The sequence below is a fragment of the Lygodium microphyllum genome, chromosome 6 (genome assembly GCF_053477565.2).
Source record: "Lygodium microphyllum isolate KBCC chromosome 6, Lygodium_microphyllum_v1.1.10, whole genome shotgun sequence".
Taxonomy (NCBI): domain Eukaryota; kingdom Viridiplantae; phylum Streptophyta; class Polypodiopsida; order Schizaeales; family Lygodiaceae; genus Lygodium; species Lygodium microphyllum.
In genome coordinates, this window is record NC_141140.1 from 124,713,157 (window position 1) to 124,739,826 (window position 26,670).

Below are 26,670 nucleotides of genomic sequence, written 5' to 3' on the forward strand. Positions count from 1 at the left end.
TCCCGTACCAAACACCTCCCCTGATCCGCACCTGGTTCGAGCAATCCCCCCCCCAGACCTGCCCCCTGCCTCCGACAAGAGGTGATGAGCCACACACGCCTACATACTCTTCGCACCAGCAGTCCTCCCCCTCCCATACAGCCACCAACTCATCCACCCTTGCCACACGTCACACCTTCCCGAGACAGGCACACCTGTTGCCACAAGGGTTCTTCCACAATGGCCCATGGTCCTACTTGAGAGTTGTGGAGCGCGGAGAGTTCCCACTACCTCTAGAGGTGGGGATCTTCGTGGTTCGTAAGTCGAGGAGGGGCAAGGCCCATCTACTAGCACCACCAGATGGACCAAACTATGCCTTTTTCCTTCAGTCCTCTCACTCAGGGGAGTGGACGACGACACAGATAAAGGAAGAGTTGAAAAGTCAGGTGGTGGACCACACCTCCCAATGGATGGGAGAAGAAGGACTAGCACTGTTTGCACAGCGGTGGCCTGGTTGCATGATGGACATTAACTGGTGGGCTGGTGCCGAGGTCCCTCACCTGAGCGTTATATTTCGAGCCCCTCCACAGTGGAGAGCTCCGAGGAACGTGATTCAGTGGCCCCTGGCACAGGCGGCCCGTTTCTACTATTGCACAGAGTCTGGACTCTCAGCATGGTTGATAGATGCATTGATAGTACCACCTGGAACTTCTATCACCCTGTTGGTCCAGCCGAGGGCCACCATGGGGGAATGAGCTCACCGTCCAGACCGGCGGCAAAGCGTATCTACATGCCTCATAGCTTCTCCTCTTCATCAACAACCTCCACACTGAACAGATGCCTGTTCGGGCAGTCACAAGTTTCCCCATGAGCTTACATCTTGCATCCTGGAATGTGAATAGCCTCCACTATAGTGGGACACGTGGTTCCAGGAAATTGATTGTTCGGCACGAGTTACAGCCTACCCTTGCCAGACGAATCGACATCTTACTTCTACAAGAGCACAACCTCACCCCTTCCCAGGCCCAGCGGGTAGGGAAGGTACTCCCAGGCAGCTCGTACACTTACTAGGAGCACGCCATAGGTGCCCACGGTAGGAGTGGAGGCGTATACACCTCTATTGGTCCGAGTCTTACCGCTTGTGTTCGAGACCATGGGAAGATAGTGGCAAGGAGGGTGCTATGGATCAGATTGGATATTTGGGACTCGTGCCTTGGAGTCCTTAATATCTATGCCCCTACGGAGGTTAGGGCATGCAGCAGGTTCTGGATGGAGATCGCGGAAGGACTCCCAGAGGTGGACTCCTAGATTGTTGGAGGAGACTTCAACAACCTGGAGGCTTTGGAGGACCAGCAGAGCAGAGGGAGAAACTACCAGGGCATGGCCAGGGAGGAGAAGAGACATGGGAGGTGTTTCTACTAGCAGTAGGAGCACCCAATGCCTGGAGAGACCCTGCTTTCCACAGGAGGGAGAGGTCGCTAGACTTCTCTTGGGGATACAGGCGGCTAGGTGGAGTTCTGCTGGAGCGGTTGGACAGGTTTTATGTGGGAGAGTGGGGAGGCTCTCGGGGAGGCTAGATTGGGCAGTTGGCGGGCACCACGTTGTCCGATCATTGCCCGGTTCTCCTAACACTAGATCCCCCAGCATCTGCCCTAGACTCACGATCTTGTCAGATCCCTAACTCGATCTACAGGAGGGAGGAGGTGACAAGACAGATAGGGCAGATTTGGACTAGAGAGTGGGGCAGGAGGGGCCAGATCGCAGAGGAGGTTGTTGAGGCCCTAGCTGAGTCGAGCAGAATCTGCCAAGAGACAGTCATACATGCCAGGTAGCAGAGCTAGGAGGAGGAGAGAGCATTCCGGTGGGACCTTCCAGCCACGCAGAGATTATTACAGGTGGCACCAGGGGATCCCACTCTCCACGCACAGGAGGGGCGTGCACAAGCAGCCATTTCTGGCCTAGAGGACAGGCGCTCAGAGTTCTCTTTCCGCACCTCAGCAGCTTTCTCGGCGTGGAAGAGGGACACGATGTGCAAGGAGTTTTTTCAGGTGCACCAGCCTCGCACCTCTGGAGAGCAGATACACAACCTCCGAGATCAGTATGGGAGGACCCGTTCTAGCCCAGACGAGGTGATGGAGATTGCCACCGACTACAATAGTCGCCTCTTCCAGTAGGAGATAGCCTCAGCTAGAGGACAGCAATGTAGACAAAAGGTCTGGGATAATATCCTATTCCTCATCACAGAGGAGATGGGATGCTCCCTCCTAGCCCCCTTCACAGAGAAGGAATTAGAGGAGGTTTTCCATACACAAGATGGGCAAAAATGCCCGGGAGAGGATGGCCTCTATAAGGCTTTCTTCACTAGCTTCTGGGAAGTGGTGAAGGACCCCCTACTGTTGGCCTTTCAGGAGATTTTCACTTCAGGACAGATGTTAGGGAGTCTATCAGCAGGCCTTATCAGTCTTCTCCCCAAAGGGGAAGACCGGTTGGAGCTTTCCTAGTGGAGACTGATCACCTTATTGTCAGTGGCCTATAAGGCACTGGCAAAGATGATTGGTAGGCAACTACGCCCCTTGCTTCCAAACATCATCCATGACACACAGACAAGCTTTGTCTAGGATAGGAGCATCCTGGACAATGTATTCACCTTCTTTGAGGCGACAGAGTGGGCCCAGTACAGTGGGCAGAGACTGGCCGTACTATTCTTGGATTTTGAGAAAGCCTATGACAGGGTGGATTGGGATTTCCTAGAGGGCACCATGGTGAGGTTGGGTTTCCCCCAGGCTTGCATTTTCGGGGTCTCTGCACTTTACAGATCGGCCACCAGCAGTGTTCTCATAGGAGGGAGTCGAGGGGAGGAGTTTCGGCTCGAGAGATCGGTCCGATAGGGCTGCCCCCTGGCCTTGTACCTGTTCCTTCTCTTTGCAGAGGCGATGTCTCACTTCCTCAGGTCATGTGTGAGCGGTTTACGTGGCCTCCAACTTCCAGTAAGAGAGGAGACCGAGTTATTAGACTCAGACTATGCAGATGACACAGCGCTCTACATAGAGGACGACGAATTGATACTGGAGAGAGTGAGGTTGGCTCTTGAGGTGTTCTGTACTGTAGCAGGAGCAAAAATCAATTGGCAAAAGTCGGTTGGTTTCCTCACAGACCCGGACTCTAGCATGGAGTGGAGCGTCCACCTGGGATTTGGATGGGTGAGCAAAGGATAGACCGTCCAGTACCTAGGGTTCCAGGTGGAACTCGACATCACTCCCGCCCAGTAGTTTATTTCAGTCCTCAATTCTACTCGGAGGAAGCTGACCTACTGGAGCACGGCTCGCCTATTACTAGCCGGCCGAGCCCTGGTAGTTTACGAGGTCCTCCTAGCAACGACCTGGCACATCACCTCGTGTTGGTGCTTCTCCTCCTCCTGCGTAATATAGCTTTGCCGCCTAGTGCGGAATTTCCTTTGGTCCAAGTCAGATGGCTCCAGGGATTCCACGGCCAAGGTGGCGTGGGCGACCATTATACGACATCGGTCAGAGGGAGGGCTTGGGATCATAGGCCCACAATATCAAAGTATGGCCCTCCTGGGCAAGCTAGTTGTCCGCGGCCTCACACCGGGAGGGCAGACCTGGAAGGTTCTATTGTAGGAGGGTCTTCAGGACTATAGACCGAGGCTTGGCGGTGAGTGGAGGCCGTCCCTGAGATGGATCTTCACGACAGCCCAAATCACCCCCCCAAATCACCCTTCCTACGCAGCTTGCTCCGTGTGTGGCAGGGCCTCCGTAAGGCCCTTATCTAGAGCCCTCCAAGCTGCCAAGAGGAGATAGACCGTTAGCCGGTGATTTGGAACCCCAGGTCAGGGACCGGGAAGGGGCACAGATCGGCAAATGCCCCCACATCCAGTGGGCTGGTTGGAAGGCTCGCCCGGCTCGTACAATCAGGACATGGCAGGAGGTATACAAGATGGCGGATGAGGAGGTGCTTAAGCAAGCTTCAGGCTGCCAGCAAGAAGTGGAGCTGAGGAGAAGGAAGATAGACGCAGCGATACCTCAGGAGTGGCTTGCTTCCCCGATCCAAGAGCCGATAGAGCCCGGGGAGGTATGGGCCGCTAGGTTTTCACCAGCAAGCATCCCCTTACAGGTGGTAGGAAGAGTGGGTGGTGCTCCACCTGGAACCTTTTTCACAGTGCAGGAGGGGGGGCGTCTGGCTCTTGACAGAGGGCAGCAGGACGAGGGGATAGCTGTCCTTTCATGGAAGAGGATCCAGGTGGTTGGCCTTCAGGGGAAGACATGGCGGCTGGACCCTTTGGTCTTTTGGCAGGAGCTCAGGGAGTGGCGCCTCTGGATCTGGGAAGGAAGGCCACTTGATGACCTGGAGTGGGATCCAGGAGAATGGCTTTGGCCAGCCACTGCGGTCGCCAAGAAGCCACCGAGGTTCCTGGAGTACACCAGGATTGGCAGACACGTGCTGATGTAGGACATAGATTGGGCGCCGTCATGTAGTAGGCATTGGGCGGAGCACGGCATCACGGAGCCGTTCAGACGGACCTTCTGGCGCTGCCTATGGGATAGCTGGAGGCCGAGGAGGGTTTCGCACTTTTTATGGCTGGTGGCACATGGAGGCTTGGCGGTGGGAAGCTGGCTTGCCCAGATGCAGGAGGGAGTTTGTAAGTGCTGCACACAGCAGTTGATGGAAACCCCAAAGCACTGCCTTTGGTCATGTGAGGTGGCACAGATCGTGTGGAGAGGAGTATGCCGCATCCTACGCCGTATAGCACCCAGCCTTGGATGTATCTCTTGGGGTGCTTTCTGTTGGCTGGCGGTCAGCCAAGGTCATCACCTTCTGTATGAGGCCAAGATACAGGACACGATATTCATGATCGAGGCAAGGTCGTGCGCAGTGGTGGGTTTAGAGGCTCTACCTATCCACTAGGTACTCGAGCCCACAGGAGACCGCTCTGAGATATGGGAAATCATAGGGAGTCTTACTGGTTGGCATATCTGGAAGGCGCAGTGTCAGGTGGCTTTTGGGAAAGAGAGACCTTCAGGAAGGAGCTCCGAGGTCATTTCATGCGCACTTGGAGCGGCCAGGACCTGTTCTTCGTAATGCAGGCAGGCAGCCCTAGATGGCGATACACCCCCCCTCCATGGCTTCTTGCCCCTATCCCCTCCAGACCGCCTCGAGAGGCTTGTATATATGATGTATCTGTGACTCTCACGAGCTCCAACTTCGTCTGTTGAGCATGAGCACTTCTTTGTATTTAGATTTTTTCTGAAGTAATATGATTAGCCACACTTTATTTGCAAAAAAAAGATACCAATATTTTGTAGTAAAAACTCGAACATTCTTTTCCTTAGAAAAAAGAAGCCTAATATACAAATTATTACACAATAAAATTAATATCAAAACTTGCATAAGAAATTTGGAAGTTACAAAGCATAATAGTGTTGATTGAAGGAGGAAGTAATGATTACATGAAGGCCACTGTGACGTGTTCTAAAAATTTGACAAGGCATGTCCACAAAACGATTCACTTACAAGTAACAAACTTGGTCCAAGACCCTTGTAAAGCGCTTTCCATCCCTCATTCTTCACAATGTTGTACAATGCATCTGCAAAATAAGAATATTATTTAGATTAGAAACCAAAAACAAATTTTCTAGACTTTGCTAATCAATGGTAATCAAACAAGTCCAAACCAAGTTTAAAAATAGAAAGTTCCACCTCATCCTCGATATGTCCTTTTCCCTGCCATACCCAGTTACTTCCACAAGAATCCTTTTGCTGCGGTCCTTGCTCGGACATAAGAGTTGTGGTCCTTGCTTGGCACAGCTATTGCCACAGGAGTTCTGCAGTGGCCCATGGTCCTACCTGAGAGTTGCGGAGTGTGGAGAGTTCCCACTACCTCTAGAGATGGGGATCTTCGTGGTTCGTAAGTCAAGGAGGGGCAAGGTCCATCTACTAGCACCACCGAATGGACCAAATTACACTTTTTTCCTTCAGTCCTCTCACTCAGGGGATTGGACGACGACACAGATAGAGGAGTTGAAGAGTCAGGTGGCGGACCACATCTCCTAGTGGATGGGAGAAGAAGGACTAGCACTGTTTGCACAACAGTGGCCTGGTTGCATGATGGACATTAACTGGTGGGCTAGTGCCGAGATCCCACACTTGAGCATTATGTTTTGAGCCCGTCCATAGTGGAGAGCTCCAAGGGATGTGATCGAGTGGCCCCTAGCACAAGCTGCCCATTTCTACCAGTGTATAGAGTCACGACTCTCAGCATGGCTGATAGATGCATTGATAGTACCACCTAGAGCATCTATCACCCCTATGGTCTCGACCGAGGGCCACCATGGGGGACTGGAGTTCACCATCTAGATTTGTAGCAAAGCGTATTTGCATGGCCCATAGTTTTTCCTCCTAATCAACAGCCTCCACACCGATCAGATGCCTGTTCGGTCAGTCGCAGGTTTCCCCATGCGCTTACACCTTGCATCTTGGAATATGAATAGTCTCCACTACAAAGGGACAGGTGGTTCCAGGAAGTTGATTGTTCAGCAGGAGCTGCAGCTTGCCCTTGCCAGACGGATAGACATCTTACTTCTACATGAGCACAAGCTCACTCCCACCCAGGCCCAACGGGTAGGGAAGGTACTCCAGAGCAGCTCGCACACTTACTGGGAGCATGCCTTAGGTGCCCACGACAAGAGTGGAGGCGTATGCACCTCTATTGGCCCGAGTCTCACCACCAGTGTACAAGACTATGGGACGATAGTGGCAAGGAGGGTTCTATGGATCAGATTGGATATTGGGGACTCGTGCCTTGGAGTCCTCAATGTCTTTGCCCCTACGGAGGTTAGGGCACGCAGCAGGTTTTGGGTGGAGATCGTGGATGGACACCCAGAAGTAGACTCTTGGATCGTTTGAGGAGACTTCAACAACCTGGAGGCTTTGGAGGACTAGCAGGGCAGAGGTTAAAACTACCAAGGCATGGCTGGGGAGGAGCAGGAGATGCTCTTGACTATTAGGTTTAAAACCTCCATCTTATGCTCATTTGTATGTCTTTGGATGTGAGACTTCCTGCCATGTTTCCAAGGACAAGTGTAATAAGTTAGATTCTAAGTCCATGAAATGCATTTTTCTTGGTTATGTTGATGTATGTGAGGTGGGCTATCGCCTATGGGATCCACTGGCTTGGAAGGTCATCCGCTAGCCAAGATATTGCTTTCCATGAGAAAAAATGCATAAGTAGTTTGAGCAAATCATTGAGGTACAAAAGGTGATATTTTAGGAGGAGTCTCTTATTATTGTACAACCAACTAGATAGCTTGCAATAATTAATGCTCTAGTAGCCCAAGACCATGATGTTAGATAGGATATATAGACTCCACAACTTATTTTGTTGGCAGGAGCACGTGATGCCTGGAGAGATCCTGCCTTCCACAGGAGCGAGAGGTCACTGGACTTCTCTTGGGGATACAGGCGGCTAGGTGGAGTCCTGTTGGAGCGGTTGGACAGGTTTTATGTGGGAGAGTGGGGAGGCTCTCGTGGAGGCCAAATTGGGCAGTTGGCGGGCACCATGTTTGATCATTGCCCGATTCTCCTAACACTAGATCCCCCAACATCTGCCCTAGACATACAATCCTATCGAGTCCCTGACTCGATCTATAGGAGGGAGGAGGTGACGAGACAGATAGAGTTGATTTGGACCAGGGAGTGGGGTAGGAGGGACCGAATCCCAGAGGAGGTTGCAGAAGTCCTAGCCAAGTTGAGTAGAATCTGCCAAGAGGCAACCATACGGGCCAGGCAGTAGAGTTGGGAGAGGAGGAGAGAGCTCTCCGGTGGAGCCTTGCAGCCACACAGAGATTATTACAGGAGGCACCAAGGAATCCCACCCTCCACGCACAGGAGGTGCGTGCGCGAGCAGCCATTTCTGGCCTAGAGGACAAGCGCTCAAAGTTCTCTTTCCGCACCTCAGCAGCTTTCTAGGCGCGAGATGGATCTTCACGTCAGCCCAGATCACCCTCCCCACATCACCTTTCCTACGCAGCTTGCTCCATGTGTGGCAGGGCCTCCGTAAGGCCCTAATCCAAAGCCCCCTAGGCTGCCAGGAGGAGATAGACCGTTAATCGATGATTTGAAACCCCCATGTCAAGGATCGGAAGGGGCATAGATTGGCCAAGCACCCCCATATCCAATGGACTGGTTGGAAGGCTGGCCCAACTCGAACCATCAGGACATGGCGGGAGGTGTACAGGATGGTGGACGAGGAGGTGCTGTAGCAAGTATCAAGCTGTCAGAGAAAAGTGGAGTTGAGGAGAAGGAAGATAGAAACAACAATACCTCAGGAGTGGCTTGCTCCCCCGATGCAAGAGCTGATAGAGCTCGTGGAGGTATAGGCCGCTTAATTTTCACCAGCAAGCATCCCCCTACAAGTGGCAGGTAGAGTGGGCGGCGCTCCAACCGGGACTTTCTTCACTATTCAGGAGAGGGACCGACTGGCTCTTGACAAAGGGCAGTAGGATGAGGGGATAGCTATCCTTACGTGGAAGAGGATCCAAGTGATCGGCCTTTAGGGGAAGATATGGCGGCTCGACCCTTTTGTCTTTTGGCAGGAGCTCAGGGAGTGGCGCCTCTAGATCTCGAGGGCAGGCCACTTGAGCTTGAGTGGAATCCGAGAGAGTGCCTATGGCCAGTCACTACAGTCGCCAAGAAGCCACCAAGGTTCCTAGAGTACACCGCCAAGATTAGCAAACACGTACCGATGCAGGAGGATATGGATTGGGTGCCGTCATGTAGCAGGCATTAGGCGGAGCACAACATCACGGAGTCTTTTTGACGGACCTTCTGGCGCCGCCTATGGGATAGCTGGTGGCCGAGGAGGGTATCGTATTTTTTATGGCTAGTGGCACATGGAGGCTTGGCGGTGGAAAGTTAGCTTGCCCAAATGCAAAAGGAGGGAGGTTGTAAGCGCTGCACACAGCAACCTTTGGAAACACCAAAGCACTGCCTTTGGTTGTGTGAGGCAACGCAGCTCATGTGAGAGAAGCATGCCACATCCTTCGCCATATAGCACCTATCCTTAGATGTATCTCATGGGGAGCTTTCTGCTGGCAGGCAGTCAGCCAGGGCCGTCACCTTCTGTATGAGGCCGAGATGCCGGACACAATATTAATTATTGAGGGAGGGTCATGCGCAGTGGTCGGTTTAGAGGCTCTACCCATCCGCCTAGTACTGGAGACCACAGCAAACCGCTTTGAGGTATGGGAGATCATAGGGAGTCTTACTAGTTGGCATATCTAGAAGACGCAATGTCAGGAGGCTTTCGGCGAAGAGAGACTTTCAGTACGGGCGACCTTAGCAGAGCTCTGGACCTTCATTAGCCAGTCCCTCCGCAGCCGACGAGATCAAGTGCAGGGCGAGTCCAAGGCTTGTCAGGAGCTCCGATGTCATTTCATGCGCACTTGGGGCGGCCAAGACCTGTTTTCCATGATACATGGCAGGCAACCCCAAATGGCGATACACCTCCCCTCCATGGCTTCTTGCCCCCATCCCCCCCAGACCACCTTGAGAGACTTGTATACATGATGTATTTGTAACTTTCATCAGCTCCAGCTAGTCTGTTGAGCATGAGCACTCCATTGTAATCAGTTTTTTTGAGTAATATAATCAGCCACATTTTACTTGCAAAAAAAAAAGTAAACAAGTACTCATGAAAGAAAGCTAGAACATTGTTTCTCAAGATATGGACACTTGTTGGCTCCAAGCTCAATGTCTCTCTCGGTATTTCTTGAGATTACCAAGACATTGTCCCAGTTTTAATACAATTTGCTGATGTTCCAGCAGTTTCTTGCATCATGCCTATTCTTCGGATGCCCAATAGCTTGGGCATCTTCATTGTTAAACTATCTAGGTTCTTCCTCTCACAAACAAGAAGGATTTCTCACAAATTGCGAGAAAATCACATTCTTTGTGATAACAAAGTTATCCAAAAGTACATGGGCTCAGGATTTCAAAGAAGAAGAGAGGATTTCAGCCCATTGCATTGTAATAACTTCTTCTAATGAAATGACCAAAAACGGACCCAATACCTACTAATAATGGAGTATGGAGCTGTCCAATGGATCCCCCATGTGGAGAGGCAAAGATTGGCTACTGCCCTGACTCCATACACACTATCCGCTCATGCTCCATGACTCAAATTTGCAATATCTGCAAGAAAAAGAAGAATAATTGTCTCAAAACTTGGGCTGCTCAAATGACAGACAAATTGATGCCAAATAGCCAAATCAACTTTCTAAATGAACAACCAGCTGCTATTAATCGAAATTCTATTTGATTTAGGACTAATTAATCAATGACTGATTAGTCATAAGTGACTTGCTCAGTAGACCAAACTTAAGCATCAGATGTCCATTACAGCTATGTGAGTTACTCTCTAGACAAACCATTCAAATGATTAGTAACTCTAAAGCGCAAACTTTTAATTTAATGGAAGTTTACCATTGCACCTTATTCCTTTTGTCTTAACCTTGCACCACATAGCATGTGCACTCGGTCCACTACATGCTTGGTGTCAACCAATGCAATGGCCAACATGGCCAAGAGCTAGATGTATCAAAATTTAGATTCATTTCAATCAAAAACCTTGGTGAAGTTTAATTTAATGGAAGTTTAACATTGCACCTTATTCCTTTTGTCTTAACCTTGCACCACATAGCATGTGCACTCGGTCCACTAGATGCTTGGTGTCAACCAATGCAATGGCCAGCATGGCCAAGAGCTAGATGTATCAAAATTTAGATTCATTTCAATCAAAAATCTTGGTGAAGTTTAATAAAATCATTAGGTTCATTTAGCATTTTGGTGACATCTGCTGCCTTTAGGAGAGAGGAAAAAAGGGAGTTAAAATTGGTAACTATCATTTTGTCAAAAGCATTCATGGCATGAAAATCCCACGAACTATATAATTTCTTGTGATGCCCTTAAATTTGCCAAACTTCACTTCAATAAAGTTCTACTTCCCAAACATTAGCCAAATTTCCATTAGATGAAAGTTTCAATCTTTTAGCCTTAAATTTTCAAAATTTCAAAGATTCTAAACTCGTTATTTGGTCTTACCCTTGTGTCACAAGGCCTTGACTCTCTCCATTACCCATGACCTTCATTGATAATGTAATGGTCGCCAACTCTAGAGCATGAGGATACTAGATTTAAGGTACTTTGATTAGAAATTTCTTGTGTAATTAGTTTAAAAAGTGTATATTCACATTTCACATTGGTGACATACCCTCCTCTTGAAACATTGCAAGCAACCCCAAAAACACTAAAATAGAATCCAATAATGCATACCAAAGAGCAATACATGTGACAAAATAATTAAGGAACATTGCTATTATATAAATTATACTAAGGCACTCTAGTGCAGCTTGCTGTTGCACTAAGATCATTGGATTCTGTTGAATAAAGTACTCTCCAACTTGTGTCTCCTTTGGAAATGTCTCATTATAGACCTTGAATAGTTGAACCATCCCCATGCCTTGCCACTCAGCAAAGAGTCATACTTGCATACAACTCGATCTTGTCTTAGTATCCTTGAGACTAGAGTAGATGGATCTCTTTGTTTGTCCACATACACATCCAACACTTCCTCCTAATTGTGCATTGATGGAGACCCTTGGCTCTACAAATGCTTGGATGGCACTTCATTAGAGGCTCTTCAACAACAAAATCTTTGTGGAGGAAGCCTGTTGCCATGAAAGGGGTGTTAAGCGTCACTTGACCGCCCCCTATACCCCAACCCAGAATGGTTTGGCTGAGCGGATGAATGAATGCACAATCAAGGGAACTATTTTATGGCTAGATGGTTTGGGATAGCTCTTCCACAAGTCCAACAAAAGTTGTATCTTCATTTTGACCTCTGCATCTAGGGTTCCAACCATCCTTGGGCAACTTCTCTTTTGTTATATTGCTTAGTATTCATAAGGTGGACTCTCATGACGGGGCATTTATCTGCCATCTACTTCAAAGGTGGACTCCAAAGTCCCCTTTCCACGTCCTCACTAGGATTGAATGACTCCACCTAGAAATGACTTCCATTTCTCTCTCTGAGCAAGATTTCCTTTTGTTTCTTCACAATGCGAGCCATGAGAAACCTAAAATATAAATAAAGAGAACTAAATACACTTTAATAATTTTTTTATTTATCAAAATTTTTAAAAATCCTTAAACTCTAATTTTGTTTCATGAGTAATTCATTAGATAGTTGTACGATACGAATTATCATGTATTTTAATTGTAAGTGCTCAATGCTATAGGACCCAAAGTGTCACTTGCTAAACATACCAAAATGAGAAGCATCATGATCCAACTAGATGGGATTGATGCAAAAATTCTTTTAAAGGATGTAGGAACAATGCTAATAGACAGCCTCTCAAAAGAATATAACTCAAGAAATGACACTAAGAAATTTAGAAGGTATTATTTTGGAACATGGTGCTTCCACTTTGTTGTTTAAAAAAAAAGAGCTCAAAGGACAACAAACCACTACCCCAATGAAAGATGTTGTCTTCTACTCAAGGAAACCTCCAACAAAGAGCACCAAGGTCAACATTTTCTTAAGGACAACTTCTTGAAGTTGCAGGCTACCACCACAAGAACAAGCCTGAGTGTGTAATGCACTAGGTCCTAGTTTACACAACTCAACAGAAGATGAGAGAATCCAAAAGGCAGAAGAGATCCTCAAATTTTTGTTTACAGCAGTTCAATTAGAGATTTGTACAGGTATAGATTCAAGAAGCCAAGCATGAGCCAGCACTATGAATCCACAAAGTCACCTACCTATCCTGTCCAAGACAGCTCTTCACTCTGGCTCGAATTTGCCATGAACAGTCTTTGCCACAACCAAACCATGAACACTCCAGCTCGCCTCAATCACATGAGCACTCTAGCTCCTGGGCAAGGCTTGTTCTTTGCTGCTCCTCACAACTAGCACGATCAGCAGAAGATGTGATGCTGCACACATGATCATCCATGGTCCACCACAACACCCTTTTCAGCTGCCAACAGTCGCCTTTAATAGGCTGTTGTTAAGTGTGCAGTCCCAACACTTTAAAATGAAGCAGCCGTTTATTTTTCCTAATTAAAATAACTACTGACCCTTGTTGCAAGGTTGTTAAGCGTGCAGTCCAACACTTCAAAAAGCAGCCGTTTATTTTTTCTTAGTTAAAAGAACTGCTGACCCTTTGTTGTAAGTTTCACCACATCAACGATTAATGATCAAACTAGAGAAAAAGTGAAGCAACAACCCAACTGCCTTGCATGGATTGCTCCACAACTGCCCTGCACATGATCTGTGTCATCATCATGAACTGCTAGCTACATATGCGATCTGACCTGCTCACCTTGACATTGCCAGCCACACGGCTCTCCTGCCATGTCATCCTGCCTTGATCATGATTACACAAGCACTGTCCAGGTGCATTTGAAAGTGCATGAAGTGCAAAAAGATTAGACATAACATAAAATACTGTTAAGTAATCCAGCAAACATAATGGAGCAGAAGACAAACAATCAATAGCCTCAGGGATCTAAATACCCTCTTCTACAGCCTTGTACTTATCCAAAGGAGAATCAATGTACATGTATTCTGCCCATAAAGAAGCCAATCCGCCGAGCATCAATTCTGAACTAACCAGCTATAATTCAAGAGGGCAATCAGATTTCAATGTAATTGATTGTTCTTTGATCAATTCTCTTCAATTTCTTCACATTGCTCTCTATCACATTGATCCTGACTAGTTTCAACAATTTTTGTCCAAGGCACTCCACCCTTTTGCACACTGACCAACCTGTAGTGGCCTCCCATCAGTCGTGTATACAAAAATACAATCATATTCTCATATTTATTAGTCATCACTCCACCCTTTCGCACACTGACCCACCTGTAGTGGCCTCCCATCAGTCGTGTCTACAAAAATACAATCATATTCTCATATTTATTGGTCATCACTGCCTTGGGCCAAACGCTTTCTGGAAGTCTTGAATGTGATAATATGGATGGGGAGATCTCAACTGCAATTCTATATGCCCTTTCAATTATTCTGTTTGGGAAAAGTCAATACGTGCAGTTGTTTGAAGATACCTTTTTACCTGCACAAATTTTAGAGGTCAGGGGCAATAAAGTCACCTCCGTTATCATTTGTCATCTTCTTAACCAAACGAAGTCAGTCATGAAGATCATCAACCATTGCTTTAACCTTTAAAGGATAAACCTGTATTATGAGTAAGTAATAGAGTGGTATCAGCCACCAAGACCAATCCAAGGTGAGACATGTGATTAAACTTAGGTCTCTCCTCTGATTTGTCCTCCCAAGAAAGCACACGATACACCACTAGAATTTCCATCTGCAATGAATTGGCAGCCAGTCTATCCTTTGCCAGATGCCATTGATGATTGGACCTTGCAAAGCACCATTTTCCATGAACACACCAAATGATTGAGAAAAATTGATGCAGATGTACAAAACTGACCCTCAGTATTAAGTACATGCCCCCATGAACCCTAAATCTTCGTATTATGGCAGCCTGCACATATGAGCACAACAGAGATTCTGAAGTTGTAGAACTCTCGATGATCATCATGGAAACATCTACATCATGTTTGCTGCATTTCACAGCCAGCTGTGTATTAGAGCATGGAGCCATTTCCTCAGCCATCTCCTCAATGCGTGTGGACCATCTCATCTTCTGCCTCTGTATCCAACCCCAAAGAATCAACCACTTGGGCTATGAAAGCCATATTGAGCTCTGACATGATGACAAAAGGGTTGACTGCAGATTTATCTTCAAGGTTGCTGCCCACTGCCCCTCAATGATTCTGCCTCTCTTTTTTTTTTCATGAAGATAATTGCATTAAGTAGTAAATATTTACATCAGACCATCGGGTCAGCATTGAAAATAACAGACATGAAGGAAAGTCTACACAGACTCTAACACAGAAATGTCACACCAAAAGAACAGCTGGAGTCGAGCGAACAGTATCCAACCAAGGAGCAGCGATGTCAAGAAGAACCAGATCAGCAGACACCATAGAGGAGATTTGCCACAACACTAAACCCGGATTCGGGCCACATGACCATGAATGCCAGATACCGAATCAAAAATGAAGGCATTCCGAGTACGCCAAATATGCCATAGGGCTGTCCATCTAAGGAAATGGAAAAGGCAGGGGTAATCTGAACTCAAAGAGGTCATGGAGATCATCTTTCCCATAATCCACGAACGATGTATTCTGCCTCTCTCTTTTTTCTTTCGTAAATTCTGCCTCTCTCTCTCTCTCTCTCTCTCTCTCTCTCTCTCTCTCGTTGGGTGATTGCCTGTGAAGACTCACCCCTAGCTGGACTGTAAACCTGCACAACTGCCTGACAGTGCAAGGGTTGTGAAGGTTTGTTTATTGCCTGCAGAGCTGCGTACCTGTCTTAGAGGTCCTGGTTGTCTTGGTCTGTTGCGGGATTGCAAGACTGTTCACAGCACGTCTCCTGGACTGTGTGATTGTGCAGCTGATGATCTGACTGCCTCACCGGAGCTTAGCTGGACAGCACGTTTGCACAGCCGGTCGTCCTCTCTCGCTCTCTCTCTGACTGCAAAAGCAGGTCCGCTCACAGGGAAATGGGTGGGCAGAGCTGCTATTTCTGTTCACAGGGGCAGGATGCCACTACAACAACAGGAATAAGTACAGGTCTGGGCACAGGGCAGAGCAGCGTCTGCACAGGCCTGCTAAATGCCGCTTCTCAGCAAATCTAATGCTCACTGGCAGTACTAGGGCAGCAGGTGCCAACCTGCAGAAGGTTCAAACTGCACGTAGGATAGGGCTGGCCCAGTTCATGGCTCAGGGTGGCACAGAGCTCGCTCTCCCTACAACACCATTCCTTTTTTATTTCCTTTTTTTTTTTGCAAATAAAATGTGGCTGATTATATTACTCAAAAAAACTGATTACAACGGAATGCTCATGCTCAACAGACTAGCTGGAGCTGCTGCAGAAACACAAATACATCATGTATACAAACCTCTCAAGGCGGTCTCAGGGGGATGGAGGCAAGAAGCCATGGAGAGGGGGTATATCGCCATCTGGGGCTGCCTGCCTGCATCACGAAAAACAGGTCCTGGCCGCCCCAAGTATGCATGAAATGACAACGGAGCTCCTAACGAGCACTGGACTCGCCCTGCACCTGATCCCAACGGCCGCAGAGGGAGTGGATGATGGAGGTCCAGAGCTCTACTAAGGTCGCATGTGCTGAAAGTCTCTCTCCGCCGAAAGTCTCCTGACACCGCGCCTTCCAGATATGCCATCCAGTAAGACTCCCTATGATCTCCCATACCTCAAAGAGGTCTGCTATGGACTCCAATACCTAGCAGATGGGTAGAGCCTCCAAACCGACCACTACGCATGACCCTGCCTCAATGATGAATATCGTGTCCTGCATCCCGGCCTCATACAGAAGGTGACGGCCCTAGCTGACTGCTTGCCAACATAAAGTTCCCCATGAGATACATCCAAGGCTGGGTGCTGTACAACGAAGGATGCGGCATGCTCCTCTCCACACGAGCTACGCCTCCTCACATGACCAAAGGCAGTGCTTCGAGGTTTCCAAAGGCTGCTGTGTGCAACGCTTACAACCTCCCTCCTGCATCTGCGCAAGCCAACTTCCCACCGCCAAGCCTCCATGTGCCACCAACCATAAGAAATACGATACCCTCCTCAACCTCCAACTATCCCATAGGCAGTGCCAGAAGGTCCATCGGAACGGCTCCGTGATGCTGTGCTCCGCCCAGTGCTTGCTACGCGCCCAATCCATATCCTCCTGTATCAGTACTTGTCTACCAATCCTGGCAGTGTGCTCCAGGAACCTCGATGGCTTCTTGGCGACTGCAATGGTCGGCCATAGCTACTCTCCTGGATCCCACTCCAGCTCATCAAGTGGTCTGCCCTCCCAAATCCAAAGGTGCCACTCCCTGAGCTCCTTCCAAAAAACATAAGGGTCCAGTTGCCATGCCTTCCCCAGAAGGCCCACCACCCGAATCCTCCTCCACAAAAGGGCAGCTATCCCCTCATCCTGCTGCCCTCTATCAAGGGCCAGACGCCCCCCCCCCACCCCTGAACGGTGAAGAAAGTCCCTTGCGGGGCGCCGCCCACTCTACCTGATACCTGTAGGGGGGTGCCTGCTTGTGAAAACCTAGCGGCCCATACCTCCCTGGGCTCTATCGACACTAGTATCGAGGGAGCAAGCCACTCCGGAGGTATTGTTGCGTCTATCTCCCTTCGCCTCAACTCCACTCCTCTGTGGCAGCCTGATACTCATTGCAGCACCTCCTCATCCACCATCCTGTACACCTTCCACCATATCCTAATGGTACGAGCCGGGCCAGCCTCCCAACCAGCCCACTGGATGTGGGGGCGCTCGCCAATCTATGCCCCTTCCCAATCTTTGACCTGGGGTTCCAAACAACAGCTGACGGTCTATCTCCTCCTGGAAGCCTAGGGAGCTCTGGATTAGGGTCTTATGGAGGCCCTGCCACACGCGGAGTAAGTTGTGTAGGAAAGGTGATCTGGGGGGCTGACCTGGGCTGACGTGAAGATCCATCTCAAGGACGGCCTCCACTCACCGCCAAGCCTCGGTCTACAATCCTGGAGACCCTCCTACAAGCAATAGGACCTTCCAGGTCTACCCTCCCAGTGTGAGGCCGCGGACAACTAGCTTGCCCAAGATGGCCATGCTCTGAAACTTTGGGTCTATGATCCCAAGCCCTCCCTCCAACCGATGTATGATGGTTGCCCACGCCACCCTGGCACGGGAATGCCTAGAGTCGTCTGACCCGGACCAAAATCAGTTCTGCATTAGGCGGCGAAGCTACACTATGCAGGATGAGGAGAAGCACCAACGCGAGGCGATGTACCAGGCCGTCGCTAGGAGGACCTGGTTAACCACCAGGGCTCGGTCGGCTAGTGAGAGGTGAGCCGTGCTCCAGTAGGTCATCTTCCCCCAAATAGAATCAAGGACTAGAAGAAACTGCTGGGCAGGAGTGATGTCGAGTCCCACCTGGAACCCTAGGTACCAGACGGTCTGCCCTCTACTCACCCATCTAAATCCTAGGTGAACGCCCCACTCTGTGCTAGAGTCCAGGTCTGTGAGGAAACCAACTGACTTTCACCAATTGATTTTCGCTCTCGTTGCAGAACAGAACACCTCAGCCAGCCTCACTCTCTCCAGCATCAACTCATCATCCTCTATGTAGAGTGTTGTATCATCTGCATACTCTGAGTCTAGCAACTCAGTCTCCTCTCTCACGGGAAGTCGGAGGCCGCGTAATCCGCTCACACGAGACCTGAGGAAGTGAGACATCCCTCGTCTACCACCTATGAAAACCTTGCTAGTGGCCGATCTGTAAAGTGCGGCGACCCCGTGAATCCAAGCCTGGGGGAAACCCAACCTCACCATGGTGCCCTCTAGGAAATCCCAATCCACCTTGTCATAAGTTTTCTCGAAATCCAAGAGTAGTACGGCCAGTCTTTGCCCACTGTGCTAAGCCCACTCTGTCGCCTCAAAGAAGGTGAATACATTGTCTACGATACTCCTATCCTGGACAAAGCCTGTTTGTGTGTCATGGATGATGTCTAGCAGCACGGGGTGTAGTCGCCTACCACTCATCTTTGCCAGTGCCTTATAGGCCACTGACAATAAGGTGATCGGTCTCCACTGGGAAAGCTCCAATCGGTCTCTCCCTTTGGGGAGAAGATTGATAAGGCCTGCCAAAAGGCTCCCTGGCATTTGTCCTGAAGTGAAAATCTCTTGGAAGGCCATCACTAGGGGGCCCTTCACCACTTCTCAGAAGGTAATAAAGAAGGCCTTAGAGAGGCCATCCTCTCCCGGGCATTTCTGACCATCCTGTGTATGGAAAGCCTCCTCCAGTTCCTTCTCTGTGAAGGGGGCAAGGAGGGAGCGTCCCATCTCTGTGACAAGGAACGGGATGTGATCCTAGACCTGCTGCCTACATCGTTGTCTTCTAGCTGAGGCCATCTCCTCCTGGAAAAGGCATTTGTAGTAATCAGTGGCAATCTCCATCACCTCGTCTGGGCTAGAACAAGTCCTCCCATACTGATCTTGAAGGCTACGCATCTGCTCTCCTGAGGTGCGAGGTTGGTGCACTTGGAAAAACTCCCTGCACATCGTGTTCCCCTTCCGCGCCCAAAAAGCTACTGAGGCGGGGAAAGAGAACTCAGAGCATCTGTCCTCTAGGCTAGCAAATGGCTGCTCGTACTCGCACCTCCTGTGCGTGGAGGGTGGGATCCCCTGGTGCCTCCTGTAATAGTAGTCTTTGTGTGGCTGCAAGGTCCCACCGGAGCACTCTCTCCTCCCAGCTCTACTGCTTGGCCTGTATGGCTGCCTCTTGGCAGATTCTACTCGACTCGGCTAGGACCTCTGCAACCTCCTCTACGATCTGGTCCCTCCTACCCCACTCCCCAATCCAGAGCTGCTCTATCTGTTCGTCACCTCCGCCCTCCTATAGATCGAGTCAGGGATCCTACACGATCAAGTGTCTAGGGCAGATGCTGGGGGATCTAGTGTCAAGAGAATCGAGCAATGATCAGACAACGTGGTGCCCGCCAAATCTGGCCTCCACGAAAGTCTTCCCACTCTGCCACATAAAACCTGTCCAAGCACTCCAGCAAGACTCCACCTAACCGCCTGTATCCCCAACAGAAGTCCAACGACCTCTCCCTCCTATGGAAAGCAGGGTCTCTCCAAGCATCACGTGCACCTAGCACCAACAGAAATACTTCCCATACCTCCTGCTCCTCCCTGGTCATGCCCTGATAGTTTCTGCCTCTGCCCTGCTGGTCCTCCAAAGTCTCCAGGTTGTTGAAGACTCTTGCAATGATCCAGGAGTCCATCTGCGATCTCCACCCAGAACCTGTTGCGTGCCCTAGCCTCTGCAGGGGCATAGACGTTGAGGACTCCAAGGCACGAGTCCCCAATATCCAGTCTGATCCATAGAACCCTCGTTGCCACTTCGTCCCGTGGTCTCATACACAGGCGGTGAGACTCGGGCCAATAAAGGTGCATACATTTCAATTTCTGTCGTGGGCACCTATAGCGTGCTCCTAGTAAGTGTGCGAGCTGCCCGAGAGTACCTTCCCTACCCATTGGACCTAGGAGAGAGTGAGCTTCTGCTCCTGTAGAAGTAAAATGTCGATCCGTCCGGCAAGGGCAGGCTACAGCTCCTGCCGAACAATCAACTTCCTGGAACCACATGCCCCACTGTAGTGGAGACTATTCACATTCCACGATGCAAGGTGTAAGCTCATGGGGAAACCTGCAATTGACCGAACAGACATCTGTTTGGTGTGGAGGCTGCTGATGAGGATGAGAAACTATGGGGCATGCAAGTAGGCTTTGCCACAGGTCTAGATAGCGAACTCTAGTCCCCCACGGTGGCCCTTGGCCTAACCATAGGAGTGATAGATGCTCCAGGTGGTACTATCAATGCATCTATCAGCCATGCTGAGAGTCCTGACTCCGTACACTAGTAGAAACTTGCCGCCTGTACTAGGGGCCACTCGATCACATCCCTCGTAGCCCTCCACTGTGGAGGGGCTCGAAAGATAATGCTTAAGTGTGGGACCTCGGCACTAGCCCACCAGTTAATGTCCATCATATAACCAAGCCATTGCTATGCAAGCAATGCTAGTCTTTCTTCTCCTATCCATTGAGAGATGTGGTCCGCCACCTGACTCTTCAACTCCTCTATCTGTGTCGTCGTCCAATCCCCTGAGTGAGAGGACTGAAAGAAGAAAGAGTAGTTTGGTCCATCCAGTGGTGCTAGTAGATGGACCTTACCCCTCCTTGACTTGTGAACCACGAAGATCCCCATCTCTAGAGGTAGTGGAAACTCTCCGCACTCCGTAACTCTCTGGTAGGACCATGGGCCACTACGGAAGAACTCCTATGGAAACAGTTGTGCCTATCTTGGGAAGGTGTGACAAGCAGCAGGGGCAGATGAGCTGGTGGCTGTGTGGAAGGGGGAAGACTACTGGTGCGAGGAGGATGTAGGCGTGTGTGGCTCATCACCTCCTGTGGGAGGAGCGGGAGTGGGTCTGGGGAAGATTACCTGAAATGGGTGCGGATCAGGGAGGGTGCTCGATAGGGGAGATGCTGGAGGGGAAGAGGATCGAGGGATGGTGGGATGGTCGGGAGTATGTGGCGGGTGTGGGGTGTTGTGCTAAGAAATGCACTTAGCCACTTAAACAGCCCCAACACGTGCTTATTTTAGGCTTATTTTAGCCAAAACCCTAAAACAGGGAGCGGGTCAAGAAAGTTAAGTGGGAGAGAATCTAAAACCCGTTACCAGCTTGCTGCCCACACCCTGGTCACGGAGGACATCTCAGCCCTTGCTGTCCATCACTGTTCCCTACAGTCTGGCGCCTGTTTCCAGCCCTCTGCACACTGATTGCTGCTGTTTCTGCCTGGCAACTGACTGCTGTTCATCTGCACTGCTGTCGTACAGCCTGCCATGCCAGCAAACTACTGCGTTTGCAGGCTCCAGCTGCCACCCTGACAGTTTTCTCTCTCTTGCTGCAGTGGCTGCACTGTTTCTCACCTGCCTGCGTTTTTAGTCTTTCTCTCTCCTGCAAGCTGTCCTGCCTGCGTTTTTAGCCTTTTCTCTCCTGCAAGTTCCGTTTTTAGTCTTTCTCTCTCCTGCAGGCTGTCCTGCTTGTGTTTTTAGTCTTTCTCTCTCCTGCAGGCTCCGTTTTTAGTATTTCTCTCTCCTCACTGCTGTCTGCATCACATCCAGCTTCTCACTACTGCGTTTGCAAGTGTTCGACATCCGGAGGCTGCCTTGCTGCGATTCGGGATCCATTTGGAGTACGACACACTCTCCAACTCATTACCCCTGCCCTGATCCTAGAGATACAGGAGTTTGAGGTTCAGTATTCATTCACTGCATAGTGTGTTTGCTGCATGAGCATCGTATTATTAGTAGTCATATCATTTCATTTATTCGTTGTGTTCATTGTCTCTGAGTTACTCTAACCCTAACCCTAACTATGTTCTTTTTATCAGTCTATGCTTTGTCGTACGGTTTTTGTTTATGTTTTTGTGTTAGGGTATTTTTTTTTACATGGTATCAGAGCCTGGTACTCTCTGAGAAACCTAGGCCTTTGATCTGAAAGCTCTTCCCAAGAAGCAAGAACAATAGTAGGTTCAAATGCCTTCGAACACATCAACACCGATTCAGTCTCCAGATCAGCCTATGCCGAGAACCAAGCGAGAGTGGGCCGATCAGCTTGCTCCACAAAGTTCCGACATGGTGGAAGAAACATCTGAGTACATGGAAGAAAAGATAGGCAAGCTGACCTCTAAGAAATATAAACTGATCATAGCCTATCGACAAAAGAAGATTGAGAAGCTCGATCAAAGGATTACCCTTCAAGAAAAGCTTCTAAATGAAGGTAAGCATGGATTTCACTCTTCAAATGTTGCACACAAGTCTGATGATGTTGCAGGGCCGTCGAGACCTCCATCAGGGATGGGCCCCCCTCTTGGAGAGCAAGATCTGGAGTATGCTCCATTTTTTCAGACCCTTCCGTCCTCTTCGGTGCAAGGTACTTTTGATTCATCTTTTGTGCCTTCTTTTTTTACCTCTTCTGTTTTGCAATATACTAGTAGAGATCATGTGGAAGAAAGAGTCCAATCTGTTGACTACGGAAAAGGTCCTCTAGAGGAACAATTCTTGTATGTTAACACACATCACGGGGATTATAAGAAAAAGCCAGGTAACTCTTCTTTTGTCCTTCCTTTTCCGTCTACTTCACATAATCAGAATGAATTTGGTGTTCCTTTCACTTCATTATATGGTGTATCATCATCTTCACAGTTTCATTTTCAGTCTTTAATGATAAAAATGAACAAAAAGAATCTCCACCTCATACACCTCACTTTCAAAACCCACCCATCCCACCACATTCTTCCGCTGCTTCACCACTTCCATTTACACCATTTACATTTCCATTTCAGACACCTCATGTTGCACCGCACATCACTACGGGGGTTTATGGAAACATAGGCACATCCTTTAAGACCTCATCTTCTCTCACCCGAGTGGTGTTCCACCTACCTCATACACACTTTTGGGATCATTGTAGCCTGGGTATCCCACTCAGTCTCTCCCGAGTGTGGATCAGTTGCCTCCACAGTTTGCCTCCATGGCATTGCTTAGTGGACCTTCTGGTTATAATGTTGTGTCACAGCCTTACTTTGGACAAGGCTACTGTGTCCCAGTGCCTCCACCTACACCGGCACCTTATGGAAACATTCATGTTCCAATGTCTCCGCATCAATCGGCACTCATTGGACACTCACAGCCTACTTCTGCCTACCCACCTCTTCCCCCTCCTTCTTACTCTTATCAGACACTCTCACCTCCACCATCTTTTCCACCATCATCTTACTCCACCTACTCTACACCTCATGGTTCTAGCTCATCTTCTGCTAAGAATGCATTTAATGACAAGACTCGTTTTAACGGGTCGAACTTTACTACTTGGTCGAATTTGATGAGACATGTCCTTGATTCACAGAACCTATGGGATCTAGTGCAAGGGTTGAAACCCCACCCGATTCCGCAATTGTTCCATACGAGGTCGTCTGCTCATGGAAGGCTAGGAATGCCTCCGCTATTGTCGAGCTAATGCAGGGCTTATTACTAGAGTTTCATTCTCAGCTTCAGCATTTTGACTTAGCGTCAGAGCGATGGGTACACTTGACTGATCGCTATGTGGCTCGAGATAGGACCCGTCGTATTAATCTTGACCATGAGCTTCAGCTTTTCAAAATCACTGACCCGGATGACTTGAAAGTCAAGTTGGCTGAGTATTGGCATCTCCTCGCTGAATTCTCCACTACGGGGACTTCCAAGTCCTCTGACGATTAGGTCACATTGTTCCTAAATAAACTCCCCAAGAAATACTTCAATTTTGTGGAAGGAATAGCTTCAAAGCCTACCATGCCTACATTCTATGAATTTGAGTGTCAGTTGTTGCGTTACGCACGGTTGTTCGATCAGTTTCATATGAATTCCTCTTCAGAGGGGGCTCTTCTTGCTCATTCTCAGAAAGGACAACAAGGGAAGGGCAAACCAAACCAAACCTCCACTCAAAATCAAAATCAAACTCAAAAGCTAAATCAATCTGGGGATTCTCAAGGAAACTCCCAGTCACAACTCAAACCTCGGTGGCAGAATGTACCTAAAAAGAATAGGTATTGTCAACATTGTCAAAAGGCTGGCCATTTTGACGACGAGTGTCGATCAAAGGCACGAGGCACAGCACCAAAACCTAAGTCTCAGACCCCCGTCCCTCAGTTGGGCAACTCCCAACAGGGAAGGTAGGGTGATGGCAAGGGGCAGTTTAAAGGTCAGACTCACACTGCCACCGCACAGTCATCTCAGTCGACAATGTTCTCAACTCCAGAGGGCTTGTCTGACTGGTCTACAAAGGCCCATATCGTCTCCATAGAGACATCACATGCGAGTCTCATCCACATTTGTGAGTTGCTTCCCGACGAGGTTACTGCAGAGGCCCACTCGTCACAGCCGAGCACTTCAGCTCCAGTTTGGATTGTGGACAGTGGAGCTACATATCACATGACTCCTACAGAGGACATTTCCGTACCCAAGCCCCTGCAGCCGAGCGGGTCCATGTAGGAAACAACTCCTCAATCAAGATTCAGGCTCAAGGTTGCATCAGTTTTGCCACTGACAAGGGTCCAAATCTGGCTTCGCTGGACAATGTATATCATGTCCCTCAGCTTGGGGTGAACTTGTTATTTGTTCAGCAGCTTTGTCGGTTGGGGCGAGCAGTTTTCTTTATAGCGACCACAGTCGAGATCCTTGACTCTCTGACTGGTTTAGTGATTGCTCGCAGTGAAGCACAGCCTAATGGCCTATACCACATGACACACTTTCTGACCGAGCTAACCGCCGAAGGCTCCATGTTCCATAGCTTCCAGGCCTTAGCCACATCTCGGGGGTCTACACACAATGAGCATCTTTGGCACTTTCGCTTAGGGCATCTTGGTTATGACTCACTTTATGAGTTGTCACGCCGTGAGCTGGTTGAGGGCCTTCCATGCCTGAAGCTAGCTCGAGATGTCTGTAAAACTTGTCAGCTCGGGAAGCAGCACCGTACCCCATTTCCTCAGCAGTCTACACATAGAACTGAGGATCCTCTTAGACTGATTCATGTTGATCTATGTGGGCCGACATCCACTCCTGCTTTGAACGGCGCACTGTACTTCTTTTTGATAGTGGATGATCATTCTCGATACATGTGGCTATACTTCCTCAAGCATAAGTCAGATGCTTTCACATATTTTTTTGCTTGGATGATGCTGGTTCATAACCAGACTCGTCGTCATGTTGGGTGCATGAGGAGTGATAGAGGTGGTGAGTTTATCTCCCACGAGTTTTCTGAGTTTCTACAGAGGCATGGCATTTCTCACCACCTCACCTCTACCAACTCCCCCTCTCAGAATGGAGTCGTAGAGCATAGGAACCGCACAGTCATGGAAATGGCACGCTCTATGGTGTTCGCAGTAGAGCTTCCTAAGCGCCTTTGGGTCGAGGCTGTTAACACTTCGGTGTACATCCTCAACCGGTGCCCGACTGCGGCTCTTCCTCAGAAGACCCCGTATGAGGTATTTTTTGGCTCTCGGCATGTTATTTCCCATTTCAGAGTCTTCGGGTGTCGTGCGTACATACGCACGCCTGATGACAAGATAGGAAAGCTTACTCCCCGAGCTGATCTCCTTATTCTTGTGGGACATTCCTCTAAAGCGAAAGTCTATCGTTCTATTGTAGGAACACTTCTTTGGTTAATTCACACTAGGCCAGATTTAGCTTACTCAATTAGCATACTAAGTCAGGATTTCACAGCACCTAGGATGTCACATTGGATTGCATGTCTTCGTGTGTTGCGTTATTTGCGGTGTACTTTTTCTTATGGCTTGACATATGGTTCTGGTTTATGTTTGCAGGGGTACACTGATTCTAATTGGGCAGGAAATCTTGACACCCGGCGTTCCCATGGCGGCTACCTCTTTACCTTGGGCACGGCTCCCATTTCTTGATCCAGCCGTAAGCAAGAGACGGTGGCGGCTTCCACGGCTGAGGCTGAGTACCGAGCTCTCTTCGATGGCACCACCGAGGCCATCTATCTGAGGAGTTTACTGGCGGTACTTCATTTTCCATGTGACTCTCCCACAGTTGTCTACTGCGACAACCAAAGTGCCATTGCCCTTGCAAGCAATCCGATCATCACACCACAGACACGGCATGTCGAAGTCCACTTCCACTTTTCCAGAGAGCAGGTTGAGCTAGGCACTATTCGCCTAGAGTTTGTGCCTTCATTAGATAATTTTGCGGATATCTTGACCAAAGCGGTCAACCGGCCGGTTCTTCAGTACCTGCTACCCAGGATCGGCTTGCATACACCCTCCCCTACTTCTTCAACTTGACGGGGATAGGGTGCTTCCCTCTTGCTTTCCCTTCCAGTTTGAGAGGGGGCGGCTTCTACTCTTGATCGTGACAGTGATGATGCTTATAGTTTTTAGACATTACATTCATTTATTCTTTTATAT

At 49.0% G+C, this 26,670-nt stretch overlaps 1 protein-coding gene across 4 annotated transcripts in view; it reads right to left on the reverse strand.

Annotated features, from left to right (window-relative positions):
* Positions 1–26,670, reverse strand: part of FOLT1 (folate transporter 1) — a 123,796-nt gene that overhangs the window by 6,346 nt on the left and 90,780 nt on the right. For all 4 annotated transcript variants that reach the window (XM_087680010.1, XM_087680009.1, XM_087680008.1 and 1 more), the window contains exon 6: positions 5,509–5,582. In XM_087680010.1, coding sequence (XP_087536136.1) covers positions 5,509–5,582 — 74 coding nt within the window. The remainder of the gene's footprint in view (positions 1–5,508; positions 5,583–26,670) is intronic.